The sequence below is a fragment of the Paroedura picta genome, chromosome 1 (assembly GCF_049243985.1).
Source record: "Paroedura picta isolate Pp20150507F chromosome 1, Ppicta_v3.0, whole genome shotgun sequence".
Classification (NCBI taxonomy): domain Eukaryota; kingdom Metazoa; phylum Chordata; class Lepidosauria; order Squamata; family Gekkonidae; genus Paroedura; species Paroedura picta.
In genome coordinates, this window is record NC_135369.1 from 127,847,323 (window position 1) to 127,867,143 (window position 19,821).

At 39.3% G+C, this 19,821-nt stretch overlaps 1 protein-coding gene across 8 annotated transcripts in view; it reads right to left on the reverse strand.

Annotated features, from left to right (window-relative positions):
- GRIK2 (glutamate ionotropic receptor kainate type subunit 2) overlaps window positions 1–19,821 on the reverse strand; it is a 624,521-nt gene that overhangs the window by 234,390 nt on the left and 370,310 nt on the right. For all 8 annotated transcript variants that reach the window (XM_077303360.1, XM_077303395.1, XM_077303345.1 and 5 more), the window contains one exon: window positions 17,989–18,195. In XM_077303360.1, the coding sequence (XP_077159475.1) occupies window positions 17,989–18,195 (207 nt within the window). The remainder of the gene's footprint in view (window positions 1–17,988; window positions 18,196–19,821) is intronic.

Genomic DNA, 19,821 nt, shown 5'->3' on the forward strand with positions numbered 1-19,821 from the left:
AGTAAAAAACATGACAAAAATTTTAAAACTCACAGTAAGAGGGAAAGCAATGTAGCTGTTAATCTCTAATTGCTAAGCAATGGCCAAAACAGAATAATTAAGCAGAAAAGTGAATTAGGTGACCCTAATGCGATTAAATATTGCAGATCTGTAAGCATTACTTCAGAAGGGCTAGTACTGGAGGTATGCCAAAGAAGTTTAATCAAATTTAATTGATAATGATTAATGGAAATTATGTTAAGTGAATAGAAACGGTTCAGGCATACAACAATAATGGTTAATTTAGATGCTAAATAAATGTATGCCACAAAATAAAAAGCAATCTAAACAGATGGCCTTCAAACAGCTCGAGATGCAAATGAGGAAACAGCTATATTAAAACAACTATGTGAATAGACATAAGAAAGCAAAAGATGTAAATGCATACATATATCTGAGGACATGAGAATATACAGTACAAATGAGTACAAAAGATGTCTTTCAAGGTTCATCATTAATTAAAAACACAAATGTATACCTGTGACAAACTGTTTCTATCAGTTGAGGTGACCTACACAGCTCCTATAATTTTGGGGAACAGGTTTATTTTAAACTATAAATCTTCCCCTCAGTTACAGGTGTTCTAATGGTAGCAAGTGTATTTTGGGTTTGCTGTCATAAGGTTTGTGGTACAAAAGTAAAGAACAGCAATCCTTGAGGCAGAATTTTTATATAAACAACACAAGATTTATTTATTTATAGGTTGGTTTCAAATAAAGATAAGCAGCACAGGTCTCCAGGTGGACAAAGTGAAAACATGTCTGAGGCACATTTATTTGAACTAGTTACAATTTCAGATAATTGAAATTTAATACTTTCAGGCATAAGCATTTTACTGACTAGCCACTAGGGCCCATTCTGCACATGCCGGATAATGCACTTTCAATGTGGTTCTGCAGCTGAATTTTCCTGTGCGGAACAGGAAAATCTACTTCCAAAGTACATTGAAAGTGCATTATCCAATGTGTGCATATTGGGCCCAGGTTGGAGTCTCTCATGCTCACAGGATTCCCAAGAGTCAGACTAAATGGCTCATAGCCAGAGACAGACCTAACAATTGGTTATTATAGCCTCTCTCAACGGTTGAGTGAAATCTCTCTGCCACAGTACTGAGTAGAACTACCCTTCACTCTGGCACATTATGCATGAACATCTTACTGCAGGTTTTCAGAATAAACCTTTAATCTTGATTTTGGATTTTGTCCCCATATCACACATCATTATTTCCCCTCCAGTATATTTGTTTTGTAGCTACATTTTTTAAAAATGCATTTTTTCTAGAGACCCAATCAGGAGGCAGCTTTCAGTTAGGAAGGGCTTAATAAGAGATAAGCTCTCAGCCTCCAACTTCCTGCCGGTTTCAGAGGTTTGCTGGGTGGAAGAGGAGCCAGCTTCAGAGCATGCTCCACTTCCAGTAAGTTGCCCTGGCCTCCTGGCCTCTTTTAACTCAGAGGACATGGTTGGGGAGCTGGGGGTAGCCTCTGCATCTTCTGGAGGTGGGGGGCTACAAATATGGCCCCTGCTGGCCCTCTGGAACCCAGAGTGCCAAGGAAATGCCTCTGACCTAGAAATGTTTACTCATGAGTAAGTGATGGCCCTCATCCAGAAATGGCCCACCCTGATAGCGTAGCCCCAGTCAGTAGGCAGACCTCAGCCAGGAAGGGCTTGACAAAGGGTCAGTATTCCTGCTGGTTTCAGAAGTTTGTTGGCTGGAAGAGGAGCTGGCCTCGGAGCATGGCTAGCTGCCAGTAAATTCTGGCTGCTTTCAACTCAGAGAACATTGGGGGAGCTGGGGGAGCCTCTACATGCATTTTGGAGTTAGGGAACTGCAGGAGCCACAGAAAAAGCCCCCTGCTGGCGTTCTGGGACCCAGGGTGCCCAGAAAAAGCCTCTGTTCTGGGAAAGTTTACTCATCAGTAAGTCCTGATGACGGTAATGACTGGGGAAGGCACTGGCAAACCACCCCGTATTGAGTCTGCCATGAAAATGCTACAGGGCATCACCCCAAGGGTCAGACATGACCCGGTGCTTGCACAGGGGATACCTTTACCTTTACCTTTAAGTCCTGTGAAGTTTGCAATCTGAAAAGGGTGGAATGCTTTTGTGGAAACTATCACAGGCAATTGCTAATACAGCTATATATTAACACTAATTTCCTGTCCTTCCTAGCAAATCCATGTGGTTTCTTTGTGCTTCTCTAATTTGATCCTGCACACTAGTTGTGATCTTGGCAATTTTTTAAAGCTTGCCTGTGTGGATTGCACTTTGTCCCCAAAAAGAATTGAAACCAAGCAATTCTTAAGTTTGGCAGTTTGCAGAAAGCCCATGTGCTAAACTGCTATTTTAATGTTAGGTTTCCAAAGTGCCAAAATGGACCCCACAACTAAAATACTACTAAACTATTACAGTTTTGGGTTTCCCATACAAGTCTCTTTCACTCTCTACATCCCATGTCACTTTCATTTTGCACTGATGACACCCCCCCCCAATTATTTTGTTTACATGCAGCACTGAAATCTTTTTTGTTTGTGTGTGCCCTGGGGACACTGCCATTTCCCTCCTCTCCAATCTATCTTTCAAGGCAATCTACCTGGAATTAAACACTGCACTGCTCTTTTATACTCTCCCCTGCCATTTTAGTGTTGTTTTTTTAAATTCAGCTACCTGAGACTACTGGCAGTCTCGTATCACTAGACTCATGCTGCTTGTAAAAATATATGTTTAAAAATTAGAGGAAATTGAATTTATACATCAATGAAGAGGGAAGGATGGTAGAAGGTACAGAATGGGTAGGCAGGTGGATGACCTTTGAGGGGCAGCAAAAAGCACAGGGGAATCTAAGGGAATCTGTACAATTTTGAATTAGATTGGGCCTGAATGGAAAAGAAGGGAAAATTGGTACAAAGGCACTCTCAGAAAACCCGGGTAACAGCAACTAGAAAGTCAACTGAGAGCTGAAGTGAGGAAAATCAATGTGGAATGATAAAGAAAAAGAAACAGACATGCATGCTGAAAGTCAGGGGAAACTACCACACATAGAATCATAGAATCACATAATTGGCATCTGCTCTTTTCCTGAGTTCTCACTGCTCTGTCTTCGAGGCAGAACTGAACTGAACTCCTGCTAAGTTTCACTTCATCATTTCATTCCCCTTCTGAATGGTAATTCAGAATATGATTTAATGTCAACACTCTGAAGTAGTACACTCTGATCATCTCTCCTACCTCAGAATTCTGCCACCTCTTTCTCACCTTCTTTTATTGCATGCTTACATCAGGCCTTAAAGAGACCCTCCAATTATAAATTATCATGCCCTTGTGCAGCCCTTCTATTATTTTCTTGCTCTGTACATGTTGGCCTGAGTTGACCACAAGAGGCCATACATTTGTGACTTAGTTCTGGGAACTGCCTATGGAATTGTGCTGCAATACTTAATGCAAAATATTTAATCTGTATATTTAAGTGTGGCTCGCATCTGCAGACACCTACTTCTGCAGATTGGGGCCACACCCCAAACAGATTTGTCTGCTAACTTGGGTGCCAAACGCAGTGGCAGTTGTGGTGAAATCCATGATATGCGGCAGCTACCTTGGAGCATACAAGCCACAGCGTGCCTGGATAACAGTAGTGGCAAAGCAACCTTAGAGTCATGGTAGGCCTAATAATAGATGCAAGAGAGCCTGGATACTGTGGTAGGCTTGGCAGTGACTGTAATAAAGCCCAGGAGGCCAGCAAGAACATGGGGAGGATATGGGATTCCCCCCTGAGAGTCTCATGGGCCCACACATTACATTACAAAGTTTAAATTTGCAAAATATAAAACATGTTCACTGTGAGTTCCCCACACACACTTATAATTAAATGCCAGTGTAATTTTTTTGTGTATTTGGCATTTGATTTCTAATAGGAAAAGTGAAAAAGGGTAATGCCAAGGGTGATTTTTCAGAATTACTCGAGTAGAAAGAGTCACATAAAGGTAACAGAGCTGTTTGCTGTCTATTTATTACTAAATGTCTGCATCTACTATGACAATAGAATATAAAATGGCACACAGGGGCCCCTTCCATGGCGAAAAACAGACATTAAAAATGGCATGCAGTAAATAATTGCAGCATTGCATGGATAAGTGGAGCCCCCTACAAAACAATGGAAAGCCTCACTGGGAGATCACTGACAACTGATTTCAGCTGTAAACTCTCTTGACAACTCTTTCATTTCTAAACTCTGCCTGCTCAGCTTTAAGGAATTCATGATATAGGAGAAACTAGCCTTAAGGATTAAAAATAAGCCAATGTTAGATATTCTAAACTACTAAACTATTTTTGTTCTAAGTATTAATGTTGATCCAAGACATTGATTTCTTAAGTTTGGGATGGAAATGGTTTTGGTTACTCTGAGTGACAATCTTCACAGAGAATGACATAAAAGTATTTCACATCAAAATCACAAGATGTCATAGTCCCATTGTATACGGCACTGGTCAGACCACACCTGGAGTACTGTGTGCAGTTCTGGAGGCCTCACTTCAAGAAGGACGTAGATAAAATTGAAAGGGTACAGAGGAGAGCGATGAAGATGATCTGGGGCCGAGGGACCAAGCCCTATGAAGATAGGTTGAGGGACTTGGGAATGTTCAGCCTGGAGAAAAGGAGGTTGAGAGGGGACATGATAGCCCTCTTTAAGTATTTGAAAGGTTGTCACTTGGAGGAGGGCAGGATGCTATTTCCGTTGGATGCAGAGGAACGGAAGTAATTGGTTTAAACTACAAGTACAACAATATAGGCTAGATATCAGGGGGGAAAATTCACAGTCAGAGTAGTTCAGCAGTGGAATAGGCTGCCTAAGGAGGTGGTGAACTCCCCCTCACTGGGAGTCTTCAAGCAAAGGTTGGATACACACTTTTCTTGGATGCTTTAGGATGCTTAGGGCTGATCCTGTGTTGAGCAGGGGGTTGGACTAGATGGCCTATATGGACCCTTCCAACTCTATGATTCTACGATTCTATGAAAAGTGCATTTTTCAATCATTCATCTGGAACTTTCAGTAACATACAGTCCCTTCAAATATGGTCTCCTTCTGTCTTAAAAGGATGTAACTGTTTTAAATTGCCTAAGGTCACAGTACACAAAGGTCCGCCTCCTCCTGTGGTGTCCAGCTCACTCTTCTCAAATACTGGTCCTCATGCCCCACCTACACAAGTGAGATGGGATATTGGTACATCCCAATAGTGAAGCCCACCTGCGAAATGCTCCATCTCAAAGCTCATTTGATGGTTTTTAGGTACCAGTCTTTCAAATGACTTTACAAATGACTTTTATCTGCATGCCCTACTGTTTCTCTCTGCTATTGTTTTTTTAATGTAGCTTCTTTTTTGTATGTTTTTATACCATCATTTTTACAGCCTGCTGTTCTGAAACAGTGTTGACTGGATAAAGTTTTGTTGTCTTAGTTTCTTTAGTTATTCAGATATTTTCAGTTGTATTTTTACTGTTTCATTGTACATTATTAGCCACTCTGGACAGATGTTAGGTATGCAGAATATAAATTGGCCAAATACGTGCATTTAGTTGCAATGGGTATTACACTCCATTTTAGGTTTTAGATATTATTAACAAGACTATAAGGATGTAGCCATTTATATGTTCTAGAAGAATAGTTGTTATTCATTTTTACAGATTAATTAAGCTTAACTGAAATGTTGTGATCTTGTGCATAAAGAAAGCTAAGGGGGAAAGTGATGTAGAAATGTGATGCATGGGTATTTAAGCACTGTTCTGCTTTATGCTGTTTAATTTTTTGTAATTATTAATAATTAGGAATATAACACTCTGAATAATGGATTATTGACACTAGACCTAGTCATAATTGCTTCTTTTCAATTCAATATTTTAATGTTCAAAATTGGTCAATGGGTGCACTTTAAATGTTGTAGAACAGAATTATGCTAAATATGCTAAAATGTGAACACTTCTACATATAATAAAGCTTCCGGGAAAGAAGAGGATATAAGAAGATACATTGTATTCAAGGGTACTAAAAGAATTTGGAGATATAATTTCTGAACCTCTGTCAGTTTTTTTGACAATTCTTAGAGAAGTGCTAAAAGACTGCAGACGGGCAAATGTTGTTCCCATATTCAAGGAGAAAAAGCAGGATCCAGGTATCTACCAAGCTATAGCATGACGGCTATAGCTGGCAAAATTTTAGAACAAATCATCAAACAGTTGGTCCTTGAGCAGCTAGAGTGGATGGCTGTAATTACTAAGAGTCAGCATAGCTTTCTCAAGAACAAGTCATGACAAGTTAACATTATATCGTATTGAGAAAATTAATACCTTGCTCAGGGGATTGCTGTGGTCATAGTTTACCTTGATTTCAGTAAGGCTTTTGAAATTCTTATTGACAAGTTGGTAAAATACAGTATAGATCTTATTACTGTTAGGTAGATAGAGAATTGGTTGACAGATCATACCCAGGGTGCTTGTAAATGATTTGTCATCTTCTTGGAGAGGAGTGAGAAGGAGAGTGCCTCAGGGATTTGTCCTGGGCCCTGTGTAGTTAAAAATAAATGATTTGGATAAAGGAATAGAGGAGGTGATTATTAAATTTGTTTATGACACTAAACTGGGAGGAGCAGCAAACACACCAAAGGACAGAATCAGAATATAGGATGATCTAAACAGGCTATAAAACTGGGCTAAAATGAATTTCAATAGTGAGTAATGTAAAGTTCTTCATTTACACAGGAAAAATCAAATTAATCACTACAGAATGGGTGAGACTTGTCTTGGTAGTAGTATGTGTGAAAAGGATCTGGAGGTCTTAGAAGACCATACACTGAACATGGGTCAGCGCTGTGACTCGATGGCTAAAAAGGCAAATGGGATTTGGGGCTGCATTAAAAGAAGTATAGAGTCCAGATCAAATGAGGTGATGTACTCAATTTATTCTGTTCTGGTAAGATTTCACTTGGAGTACTGTGTTCAGTTTTGGGCACCACAACTGAAGAAAGATGTAGAAAAACTAGAACATGTCCAGAGGAAAGTTACAAATATGGTGAAGGGTTTGGACACCAAGTTGTATAAGGAAAGGTTGAGGGAGCTTGGTCTGTTTAGCCTGGAGAGAAGATGATTAAGAGGGGATATGATAACCACCTTTAAATACTTAAAGAGCTGTCATACAAAAGATGGAGCAGAGTTGTTTTCTGCTGCTGCAGAGGGTCAGGCCAGAACCAATAGTTGAAACTAATTCAAAAGAATTTTTGGCTAAATACCCGGAAGAAGTTCCTGACAGAGCGGTTCCTCATTAGAACAGGCTCCCTTGGCAGGTGGTTAGTTCTTATTCTATGGAGATTTTTAAGCAGAGGCTACATAAGTCATCTTACAGAAATGCTGATTTTATGAACTTAAGCAGATTGTGAGTGGGCAGGCAGGAAAAGATGTGCAGTGTTTGTCTCTTATGGCCCTTCCTTGCATACCAAGGAAGTTGGTCATTGCCACTGTGGAATGGTAGGTGAATTTTCTCCTGGCCAGGCTGCATTCTGGATATTTTTGGTGAAGGGATAACTTGGGCATGAAATTGGGTTCACTGTGGTGTTTGACTGGATGACCCTGGAGGTACCTTACAAATCTATGATTCTAAGATCAATAACCCATTCAAACTTCCACTATAGTTTTCTACAACTAATTTTTAAAAATCCATTCAGTTCTAACCTTCAATATGGAAGCTATCCAATTGGGTCAATGCTACAATGGTATAAAAGAAACAAAAGTTCTTGGGAATAAGGTTATATGGTCTTGTGATTAGACAATTTTATGTTCCTCTTTTAAAAACTAATTAATCTTATAAATTGTTTATTTTATTGTTATTTAATATTGGGACTGATTTATTGTATTGTGTTGTATTTTTATGATATAAATTGTTCAAGGGATACTTCAACTTGAAGAATATGTTTTGTGTGTGTGTGTGTGTGTGTGTATCTATGGTACACCAGCAGCTGTTACTCCACCTGGGTGGAGTACACAAGCATGGCCATTTAGACATGTAACTCTCACTTTGGGTACCATAGGACCGTTTTACACAGAGTGCAGATTGATATGATATGCTTGTGAAGAAGTTGGTTCTTAGAGGCCGCTTTTCTCTACCCGAAGGAGTCTCAAAGTGGCTTACAATTGCCTTCCCTTTCCTCTCCCCACAACATACACCCTGTGAGGTGGGTGAGGCTGAGAGAGGCCAGGTATCACTCCTTGGTCAGAACAGCTTAATCAGTGCTGTGGCAAGCCCAAGGTCACCCAGCTGGCTGCATGTGGGGGAGTGCAAAATCGAACCCGACACGCCAGATTAGAAGTCCACACTCCTAACCACTACACCAAACTGGCTCTCCAGAATGAAGCCATTGTTCAAAAAGGTTATATTTTGTTAACTAGAGATAAATATATGGAACGTAAGACCAAAATGAAATTTAAATATATGGAACGTAAGACCAAAATGAAATTTAAAAGGCAGTTGGTAATCACAATACTTAGTAAGTCAAAATAGGATACTTCTGTGCCTATGAAGATAGGACAGTATATAAATTTAATTATAAATAAATAAATGTACTTTAGCAAGTTCTAATCAAACAATTATGAAAAGCCTTGAAAATTAAGATACCTAGTAATTATGATGTGATTAAGTTAAATATGACTCAAATTTTGCTTATAGATGTAAGAGAGATGCTCAGAAAAAGAAGCTCAATAAGGGAACTAGATTGCTTTCTTTTGTGTGTCAAGTATTGTCCCAAATTCATGTCTTCTGTAGTATTTATCTTTCTCTGTTACAAATACTGACCATTCTTTATGCAGCCAGAATCTGAAACGAAATTAACTCAGTAAATCAGGATGTTGCCTTTAGGATTAATCTTGCAGATGTACCTGGAAGCTTCATTTTGCTTTTTAACAGTGGCATTTTATTTCTTTAGCAGAGTTTGATCAAGGCTACTTTGCCCCCTGGCTTCTTGACATCTGTATGCTGGGTCAGAGGGGGGGCATTCTTTACATGTTTCTTTCCCTTTTGTCTCGGGCAACATAAAGCACTAGGCTCGCAGCCCACACAGATGAACAGGAATATAGGTGTCTAGCAGGAAAGAATGTTATACGGAGAAAGAAGGTAAAAGCAATATTTGGAGAACTCTGTAAGGGCAGCCTACACCCAGTATGTTACCTTAATAGTTGTGGAAGTATCATGATATTATAGGCAAGACTGTTTTTGTTTTGTTTTGTTTTTGTTAGAAAGAACCACTAAGCCACATCAGCTGCTTTTGTACCTAAACAAAGTTTGAGATCAGAAGAACTTTTAAGACCAGTATACTTTTATTCAAGGTATAACCCTTCATGTGTGACTCAGTGGCTAAAAAGGCAAATGTGATTTTGGCCTGTATCAAACGGAGCATCATGTCCAGATCACGGGAGTTGATGGTACCGCTTTACTCTGCTCTGGTTCGGCCCCACTTGGAGTACTGTGTTAAGTTTTGGGCACCCCAATTGAAGAGGGATGTTGACAAACTGGAACGTGTCCAGAGGAGGGCGACAAAGATGGTTAGGGGTTTGGAGACCAAGACATATGAAGACAGGTTGGGGGAGCTTGGTCTGTTTAGCCTAGAGAGGAGGACTGAGAGGGGATCTGATAACCATCTTCAAGTATTTAAAAGGGTGCCATATGGAGGATGAAGCAGAATTGTTCTCTCTTGCCCCAAAGGGACAGACCAGAACGAATGGGATGAAATTAATTCAAAAGAAATTCCATCTAAACATCCGGAAGAAGTTCCTGACAGTTAGAGCGGTGTCTCAGTGTAACAGGCTTCCTCGGGAGGTGGTGGGTTCTCCATCTTTGGAAATGTTTAAACAGAGGCTAGATAGCCATCTGACGGAGAGGCTGATTCTGTGAAGGGTAGCAGGTTATAGTATATGAGCGATAGGGATGTGAGTGTCCTGCATAGTGCAGGGGGTTGGACTAGATGACCCATGAGATCCCTTCCAACTCTATTATTCTATGATTCTATACTTCATTAGATACTGTGAAACACAATATCCTCAACCATTATATATAGGTAGAGAGGGGGTGGGGGATTTAAGCGCCAAGAAGCACTGGATAGAGTGAAAATGCATAGGAGACCTGAATCTGCTTTAGGACCTAGAATCCAGGAGTACTATCAGAAAACAAACTATTATTTTCAGTGTGAATGTAATGTCAAAAACCAAAACCTCAAATCCCTGAAAATGGATCAAGATGGGTTACTGTGTTAGTATGTCTATACCAACAGGAAAAAAAACAAGTGTACAATAGCTCATTTAAGACTAACCAGATCTGTGGCCTAGTATGAGCTTTAATGATTCACTGCTTATTCCTTTAGATAAAGAAATAGGGGTGTGGTTTTGGCTAATCTGAATTAAAAATAAAATAGCCAAAAAATAACCCTTATCAGTACTTTTTCAGATATTCTTTCAACCAGAAATAGATCAGGCTGTATTTCTGCTATCCAAAATGGCCAAGCCTGAAAAATCCTGATAATATTTTGGATTTTTCAGGCCTGTCAGATACCCAAAGTTAAGAGGTTTTTAAAGTTATTGCCATCCCTTTAAATGCCTTCCAAGTGTACTTTCCCCTTGGAGAAGGCATTTAAAGGGATTTATAGTTTTCAGGGTTCACTCCAAGCCAAAGTTGAGACCTGGAGAAAGCATTTAAAGGGACTGTGAGCTCTTTAAGCATCTTTCCCTCCTCTATTGGAAATAATGGATAGGGGCACCTTCTTTCGGGGCCCATGGAAATAGATCCCCCGGTCCAATCATTTTGAAACTTGTGGTTAAGAGCCACCCACAGCCCCAGATACCTCTGGATCAATTCTCTATTATACCCTATGGGAACCATAGTATAACATAGTATAAAGGTAAAGGTATCCACTGTGCAAGCACCGAGTCATGTTTGACCCTTGGGGTGATGCCCTCCAGCGTTTTCATGGCAGACTCAATACAGGGTAGCCTTGACAGTGCCTTCCCCAGTCATTACCATTTTACTCCCCAGCAGCAAGCTGGGTCCTCATTTTACCGACCTCGGAAGGATGGAAGGCTGAGTCAACCTTGAGCTGGCTGCTGGGACTGAATTCCCAACCTCATGGACAGACAGCTTCAGACAGCATTTCTGCTGCTTACCACTCTGCACCACAAGAGGCTCCTATAACATATAATGAAGACCAAAGAATTGAGATTCCAAAATATTGACAGAATCTGAATATCATACTGGTATTGGGATTTGAGAATGTCAAGAAATATACCTGAATCTATAAAATACTGAGGAGGGGGTGGGGTTGTACTCCCTTAATACAAATATATCTGAATAAGTGAACAGCTACTCACAAAACTATATAGATATATATAATCACAGGCACCTGTTATGTTTATACTGACAACTAGCCACCCAGTTGGAAGCTCTTACACAGTATATTGAGGAACCAATGAAATGCCTCTTATTGACAACCATTTGAATTCATAAGGCACTATTACCAATAATACTGAAGGTTGCTAAAACCTGGAAAAGTCCAGAAGGATCACACTTCCCATGCCTATATTTAGATGAATACAAGGCCACTAATGCAGTTTCCATGTTCAAAGTCAGAATGGAATTTATCAAAATGAACAAGCATATGCTGAAATTCTTTGAGATGGTTGGCCACTTCACACTTAATCACCTTCTCATATGTGGTAAGCTAGAAACAGACAAGCAAATGCTCAAACTTATATACAAAAGAAAATGTCTGCTATTTAAATAACTTGAAATCTGAGAAAGATTACATGTGCCAGTGACTGACATATACAGATAAGGATGAGAGCAAGAACTTTGCATGTTGGAATCACAGAAAATTCATTTTATTTATTTATTTAGATTTTAATACCGCCCTTCAATACGGCTCTGGGCTGATGCATTAGTGAAATATCACTATTTAAACCAAAGTTGTCCTGAAAATTGAGCATTGTGTATCTAACATGCTTTTTGTTTCTGATACAGGACAACTTTCTGAAAGAACACCTTGTTACCACTCTAGCTGAGACTAGACATTTATTTATTTATTTATTTATTTGTTTGTTTGTTTGTTTGTTTGTTTATTTATATTTCTATACCGCCCATTTCTTTGCAGCTCTGGGCGGTTTAGGAATTTAATGCTTGTCACATTAGCCAGCATATGTATAGCATTGTTTAAGGCGTCACAAAATCTGCAGGTGTGACAAAGTCAAAGTAACACACATTGTGATAGGAAGACAGAAAAAGTATGGCAGGAAAAGCTGAGAATCCAAAAAGCAGGCAGCAGCTTGTGGAGCAATCCAACACAGCACATAAACAGAGCAGCTAACGGGAGCAGTTAATTGTGGATGTTTGGCAGGGAGCAAAAGATGGCCATAGAGTCAAATTACCTTTAAACAAGAGGGAAATAAAGCCACTGTGTGTTCAGCATTAGGCAAGAAATTCTGACTATGACACATTAATTTTCTAGGTATGGGACTCTTCATAACTTCAGCTAAGGACATTTTAAACACCCGTAAACAACCAAAGCAGCAATTTAGTTAGAATGCCAGCAGAGGGGTGGGGCCTACCCAGAGTTTTACCAAGAGTGTTACATGTACAATTACCTGTCCATGAGACATAAATTGTGGGTGTATGCTCATATGAAACTCTTGGCTCCCAAGGAATACATTATGCTTTTCAAGCTAGAGTTGCTAACCTGGAGAAAAATATGACACAAGAGTATGTGGATGTGATCATTAATGTCAGAAATACCCCATTCCTGGCCAGATAGCTCTTCTGGTGTCATGAAAAGTGATGGCCTTGAGGTTGGAGGGCATTCTGATAAGGGCAGAACAAATTCCTCAGAAGGGAATTGCATGATGAAGCAATATCTTCTTGTACTAATGTTACCCTTTTGAGGTTGGGGGTGGGCTTTTGGTAATGGGGCATTCAATCATTAGACATATGGAGACTAGGGTCTGTAACAGGCAGGACCTCCAAGGTAGTATTTTCAGAACTACTACCTATTCTATGCACAGGGTCAGCTAGACCAGCACAGAAAGGTCTTGATGTGTAAATGAGAAAGTGGAGCCAGGAAGAAGAGTTTTACTTGTTAGGCACTGGAGAACTTTGAGGGAACAAGTACAAAGATGCTGGCTGAGACGGACCACTGATATGATGAAAGGGGCTTTTTCTTATGTTCTTATTAGGATCGTCAGGTGAAGATTTATCAGAAGATGACCAGTGAAAAATTTGGATATTTGTTTTTTTCCTTGTGTTTATACAAAAGCACTCTTTGTCTAAGTGAACAACGTATGTCAAGCAAAAACTGAAATCTTTCTCTCTCTCTCTGTATTTGTGTGCATAGTGTGCATAATGCATAGTAATCCTTAAATATTAATTCAGTAAATACACACATAGAAAAGGAACAATGCTGATATAAAAATAACCTGAAAAGGGCACAAAGAAAGAACAACAAAAAAGAGAAAAAATAAGTATGAACAGATAGAAACAGATTGCTTGTTCACTAGACAGAGAGACTCAGAAAGCTGGGCTGACTACCATCTTCATTTATCAACTCCTCGACTTAAAGCAACCACTTGAGGGCTAGATATAAATCAATGGGATTACTTGTGTAAGTGCTCACCAATGTGAGAAATTGGCTGCACAGTCTAGCCCTTCCAGCTAAACTGTGTATATCTTTTAACTAAAGAGAGGCTCACGTTAGGCAACCAATATTTTCTTGTCTTGCTGGTGGTATGGAAGAGAGGAAAAATAATGTGTGTGTGTTCGAGCAATATAGAAAGGAGATATAAAAGCTACACATAAGAAACTATGCAATCTTAGTTACTCTGTACATTCCCTCTTTCTTTATAGTTCTGTTTTTCATTGTTTTTCAGTTTGACTATCAAGGCCACACTACAGGAGGAGATGACAGATAACAAACAAACAGGGGCAATAGCCTCACCCCATAGTTTCAGCGGAGCATAATTGTGCCTCTACACAATTGGTCCACAATACAAAAAACTTTGTAACTTCCTCTGTGCACTCCCTTCCACCTTTACTTTAACAGCAGCTGTGTGACAAGCCATTTGGAAAGGATCCTGAATGATGCTGTTTTGCACCGGCGGTTGGGGACACACATGCCTCAATAAGGAAATTGGCAACCATCTCTTTTGGCATAAAACTTGGCTAGAACTTTATTAACAGAGTGTTTACACAGTATGAGGTATCAGGATCCAGCCCTCTTATTGTCAGCTGACCAGGTTCCCCCAATGGCCTGCTGAGTCTCCTGGGAGTTGGCCAATGGTTGGAACCCAATGGGCATCAGCCAGTTTGGTGTAGTGATTAGGAGTGTGGACTTCTAATCTGGCAAGCCAGGTTCAATTCTGCACTCTCCCACATGCAGTCAGCTGGGTGTCCTTGGGCTTGCCATGCACTGATAAAGCTGTGCTGACTGAGCAGTAATATCTGGGCTCTCTCAGCCTCACCCACCCCACAGGGCGTCTGTTGTGGGGAGAGGAAAGGGAATGTGACTGTAATCTGCTTTGAGACTCCTTTGGGTAGAGAACAGTGGCATATAAGAACCAACTCTTCTTATTCTCTGCTGGTTTCCCTTGACACCTGGATCCAACTGTCATGCCCCCTCCTCTATGAGTGGAGGTCAAGGAGCTCTGCTTGTACACAGCCTCTTATGGAGGCCCCCTCAAATGAGCTAGCCATCTTGTAGGCTTGGACTACCCCCAAAACAGATCTACCCCATGCCACAAACCCACAAGTTGTGACAATATAAATAATGTGGTTATAGTATTTGATATTTTTTTATAACATAACAACAGGGAGGCCTGGTTGGGAAACCTGTCTGAGGGGAGCAGAAAAGAGGTGAAGCACCTCTGGGCAAGCCCTTATAAAGGTGCCTGGCTTGTTCCTGTATCCTGCCACTCCCTGTACTGAGCCTTTGGCCTCACTGTCTCAGGAGATGCTAGGGTTGGGAGTCATCAGCCTCCCTCACACCAGGTGCTGGCTTGGTGTGGGGTTCCTACCTTAAATGAGGTAAGTTCCATTTGCACTTCTAATGCAGCACACTTGGTAGGACTGAAAAAGAAGAGAAAGTCCTCATGGACTTACACAAACATTTGAAAACAACTAAGTGAGCTTTCTGAGAGGATGCCATTAGTGTTATCAATACCTGAATGAAGTGGGGGAAGATGGGGAGTCTCAATCTAATAACTTCCCTTCTAAAACCTGTGGCTATCCAGGTAGTCATTACAATTAGGAAAGATCCTGCCCCACAATTTGAGAATTAATTGTAGCATGTCATTGGCATTCAAAATGAGAAAACATAATACTGGAGATATAATGAGAAAGCACAAAGATGCTAAAGGCTTCAATCTATGGCAAACCCACAGAACAGAAATCAATTGTTAGGTGTGCCATTTTTAGTGCCAGAAAATTTGAATACTTGAGGGCAAAATGCACCCTACAGATGCAAGGTATTAAGACTTTTTGTTAACAGAGAGTATAATATGTGGTTTTGAACATAGATAATTCACCAATGTTTGGTCATCCCTAACGACATTTATAGTGATAGGAAAATTTCTTCCTTTCAATACTTAGCGACAAGCAACATTAAATGGGTTGGTTGATCTATCACCGTAATAAACTGCTTTTACTTAAGATGCTCTCTTCTTAACAATGAAGTACAAAAGGGAATGACAGAACAATCTCCCTTTCTGTTGCATTAAATAGCAGCAGCTCTCAGAATACTTGTTTTATTACAAGTGACTTTGATCAGATGTCAAGCTATTGAGTGGTTTGCCAAAATAAATGCAAATTTGACAAAACACAAAGAAGTTGGAGACAATTGCATCATTTTCAAAGAGACTAAACTCCATTTCCAGGAGACCAAATTCAATTGGCACCACCCACTGAGCGAGTATGCTTTAAAAGCTATAAAGTGAAGGGATGCCTGACTTACTCAATTATAAACAATTGCCGGTAATGATATCTGTTTTGACTCACATTGAATTACCCTGCTGCCTCAGCATGCATTGATATTTCTGTCTTACTGTCTAAGGCTTCCTAGCTGATAGTTTAAATGGAAGAGACAGGACTCTTCTCAGTATATGCTAATAGAAGGTAATGCCACATATTTTAAGGGCTATATATGGATCCCTCTGGGAAACAGCATCTGGTCTGCTGTCTTAAGGATAGTTCTGATTGTTCCTGAATTTCCTTATGCAGACTCCTTTTGTGCATACAATATGTATTTTAGCACTTTAATGTGAAAAGAAGTCAGAGTATTCTCTAGGAAATAAGAAATGAAAAGTAAATAAAGGCTGGTAAGCTTCAGACAACTACATAAAATCAAACCACTACTTGGTGGCCACTGTATATTTCATCAAATGGAGGTTGTGCCATGTGACAAGCTGTGTACATTCACTTAAGGTTTCACTTGGCAAGCTACTACACAGTAATGATTGTGTCTCATTTAAACTGATGTGTATCATACAAAAACTGTTCCACTAACTTATGGAAATCAAACCAAGCCTACATAAACTGAAGATGGCATAATAATAGTATTCTTCGAATTGAGCCTACAAGTAGGGATTCATACAAATAAATATTCTTCCTTCCATCCATCCATCCATCCATCCATCCATCCATCCATCCATCCATCCATCCATCCATCCATCCAAATATACAATATAACTGAAGGAAATTAAATGACTTTCTGCTTTTTTCAGAAGCTTCAGTTCTCGTGCAACATGAAATCAGAAGGTTCTTAAAAATAAGGCTGTGTACTGAAGAATGTATATTTTAACACATTCAGGGTTAGTTGTCAAGAGGCTTATACTTTGTTGGGTTTTATGTTGCAAAAGTACAATTTACTTTATTTCTTTTAAACATATAGCCCTCTTTCCACCCAAATAAGGCCCCCCAGGTTGTCAAACACCAAACCGCTATAACATTTCCACATTAACAATATTTAAAATAAAGTATATATAAAATTATTCAATAAAAACAAAAACATAAAATACCAAACATCCGTACTCTTCTACAACATAAAAACAGAAACTTCTTTGAAGCAAAACAAACACTTCCACCACCACCACCACCCCCCCCCCTTCATTTTTTCTTTCATTGCATACACACAAATTTTTTGGCATACAAGAAAAATGTGAAAATATTCATTTATGTTCTATTTTTATGTTTTGCATTATTCTGCAATATGGTAATAATTTAAAATGTTTAAAAAATGCCAGCAAACATAGGGTTTATTTTGGAAAAGGTTGATTTTCTTTTTAAATGTCTATTCCAGAAACATGATTCCAACAGAAATTGGTATTCTAACATTACACATTCAATTATGTTGAGTATTTCAAATAAACTATACTCCCAAATCTAGGAAGAACTTCAGCAAGACAAGGAGCTCGTAAGTATTCCTTAGCAGAAATCTCCCTGCACACATGAAGATTAACTTCAAGGATATTTCCTGTCCAGTCTTCTCTGTTCTGTGGTAGTCTTTTGTGCTTCAATATAAGTAGAAATGTTTTCAAACACACATCCCACCCACAATCTACTTGCCATCTTTAATGATATTGTAAAGCAACAATTTTATCAGTCTCTACCTTATTTCTGGGTAGTTCCTCACACCTATGCCTTCCAGATACTTATTCAAGCCTTACAACAATACTGTAAAGCAGGAAAAGCTGAGAGATGGTGATGTACCCAAAGCTACTAATTAACTTAATGGATGAGCAAGTTACCTGAAAACAAATCTACTAAGTCTATATATATAACATTCCATAGGGACAAATAGTGAAGCTAACATTTGTGGAGCTTGCACAGGTTCCCCTGAAACAAGTAGACACTGTTGATTTCTGAAGAGGATATTTTGAAAAGCAACTTACATGATCAATCAGTTCTCGAACCATGCCATTCCACTGTCCACTGGCATCATCCCGGGCTCCATATTTCCCATCTTCCACCAGTTTAATTTCATAGGTAAATCCTAGGAAGGTTGATAGTTCCCTGAGGAGGTCAATACAATATCCCTCAAATCTATCATTTCCATACAAAGGTTTGTCAGATTTCTTGAACATCACATATGGCTCTTCCTGGAAAAAAAGATCAACATACAGAAATTGCACACTTAACAAACTTTACAAAACAACAAAGTTGTTAATACATTTCTAGGGTATGTGACTCTACATTGTACACTGTTAGCCCTACTGTCATATAATATACTACTTTCAAAATAATCTACTTTCAAAATATGTAAGTGTTTTTGTTTTTGCTGTAGTGACTACAGCAGCTGATATCTGATCTGACAAAGTTCTCTAATAAATCAGTTTGCTAGTACTAATTGTAGTGTTGGGTGAAAATAATCACAAGTAGACTGCCTCTACTGAAATAAATCCAGTTTTATAACTTTTACTTTGAAAATTTGGGGGGATTTGGGGGGATTTGGAAAAAAATTTCTCTCAACTTGATCTTGCATATTTAGATATTACTCAGCAAAGATTCTTGTTAATCTTTTGCAAATGGATTAAATAAATCCAGTAATATTTATTTATTTTATTTATTTGAATTTTTATACTGCACATTTTTTAATAACAGCAAATCTCCAGGACCAGATGAACTTTCCATTGAATAATATAAAACCATTTCAGAACCTGACAAATTATATAACAGGATTTTCTAACCTGGTTCACTGCTACTGTCATTATATGCTGCCTATATCACAGTGTTTCCAAATACTGGCAAAAACCATACTCAGTGTGCAATTTTTTTTGCCAGATTTCTTTGATAAATGTGGAGCCTATGATATTAACTGCTATTTTTTCTAATTGACTTCAGATGTTGTTACAACTCTGATACAGATCAACCAAATATGAGGTAGGCAAAGTGCTAATTATTCTAGGCTTGTCACCAATTTGATTGCTTTAAATAGTAATAGATCTGACCAAATTCCCATTCTCTCACTTGATGCTGGGAAAGCTTTAGACCAGTGGTCCCCAACCTTTTTATCACCGGGAACCACTCAACGCCGGGGACCACTTACCGGGGACCACTCAACGCCTTTTACTGAGGCCCGGTGGGGGGGGTAGTTTACTCTTCTACTCTCAACCACTGCCCTAACGCTCTCTGATCACTATGGTAATGTTTAAACATCCCTTCAAAATAAGATACAGACACGCACAACAATGAACATAAGGAACATTTTATTTTCATGACAGTTAAACTGACAGTTTAACTCATGACAGGGGGGGGAGAAGGCGTCCTTCGGGGCCCACCTCCAATTAGTCGAAGGACCACATGTGGTCCGCAGCCCACAGGTTGGGGATCGCTACTTTAGACAAAATCTCCTGGCAATTTATCTTTGCTATATTAACTAAATTCAGGTTTCCACAAACGTTTTTGAAGTGAATTAGAACTTTGTATTCATCTCTAAAACCCAATGTGCATATTTTCCACATCATTCCCTCTAGAGAGGGATACAAGATCAAGTTGCTCTCTTTATCCTCTTATTTTGATTTATGTGTGGAATCTCAGGCTTGTGCCATTGGAGGATGAAACTCCCAATCGATTTCCCTCATCGTAGTGTATATCATCAGGCTTACTAGTTAACTTGCACTAATTGCACTAAGGATTTCACAGGTCTGTCCCGTGTCTCTTTTAAAAAGAAAAAAGGGGAGTTTTAGTAAAACTTCAGCAAGTTCCAAGTTTTAATCAATGTTGTT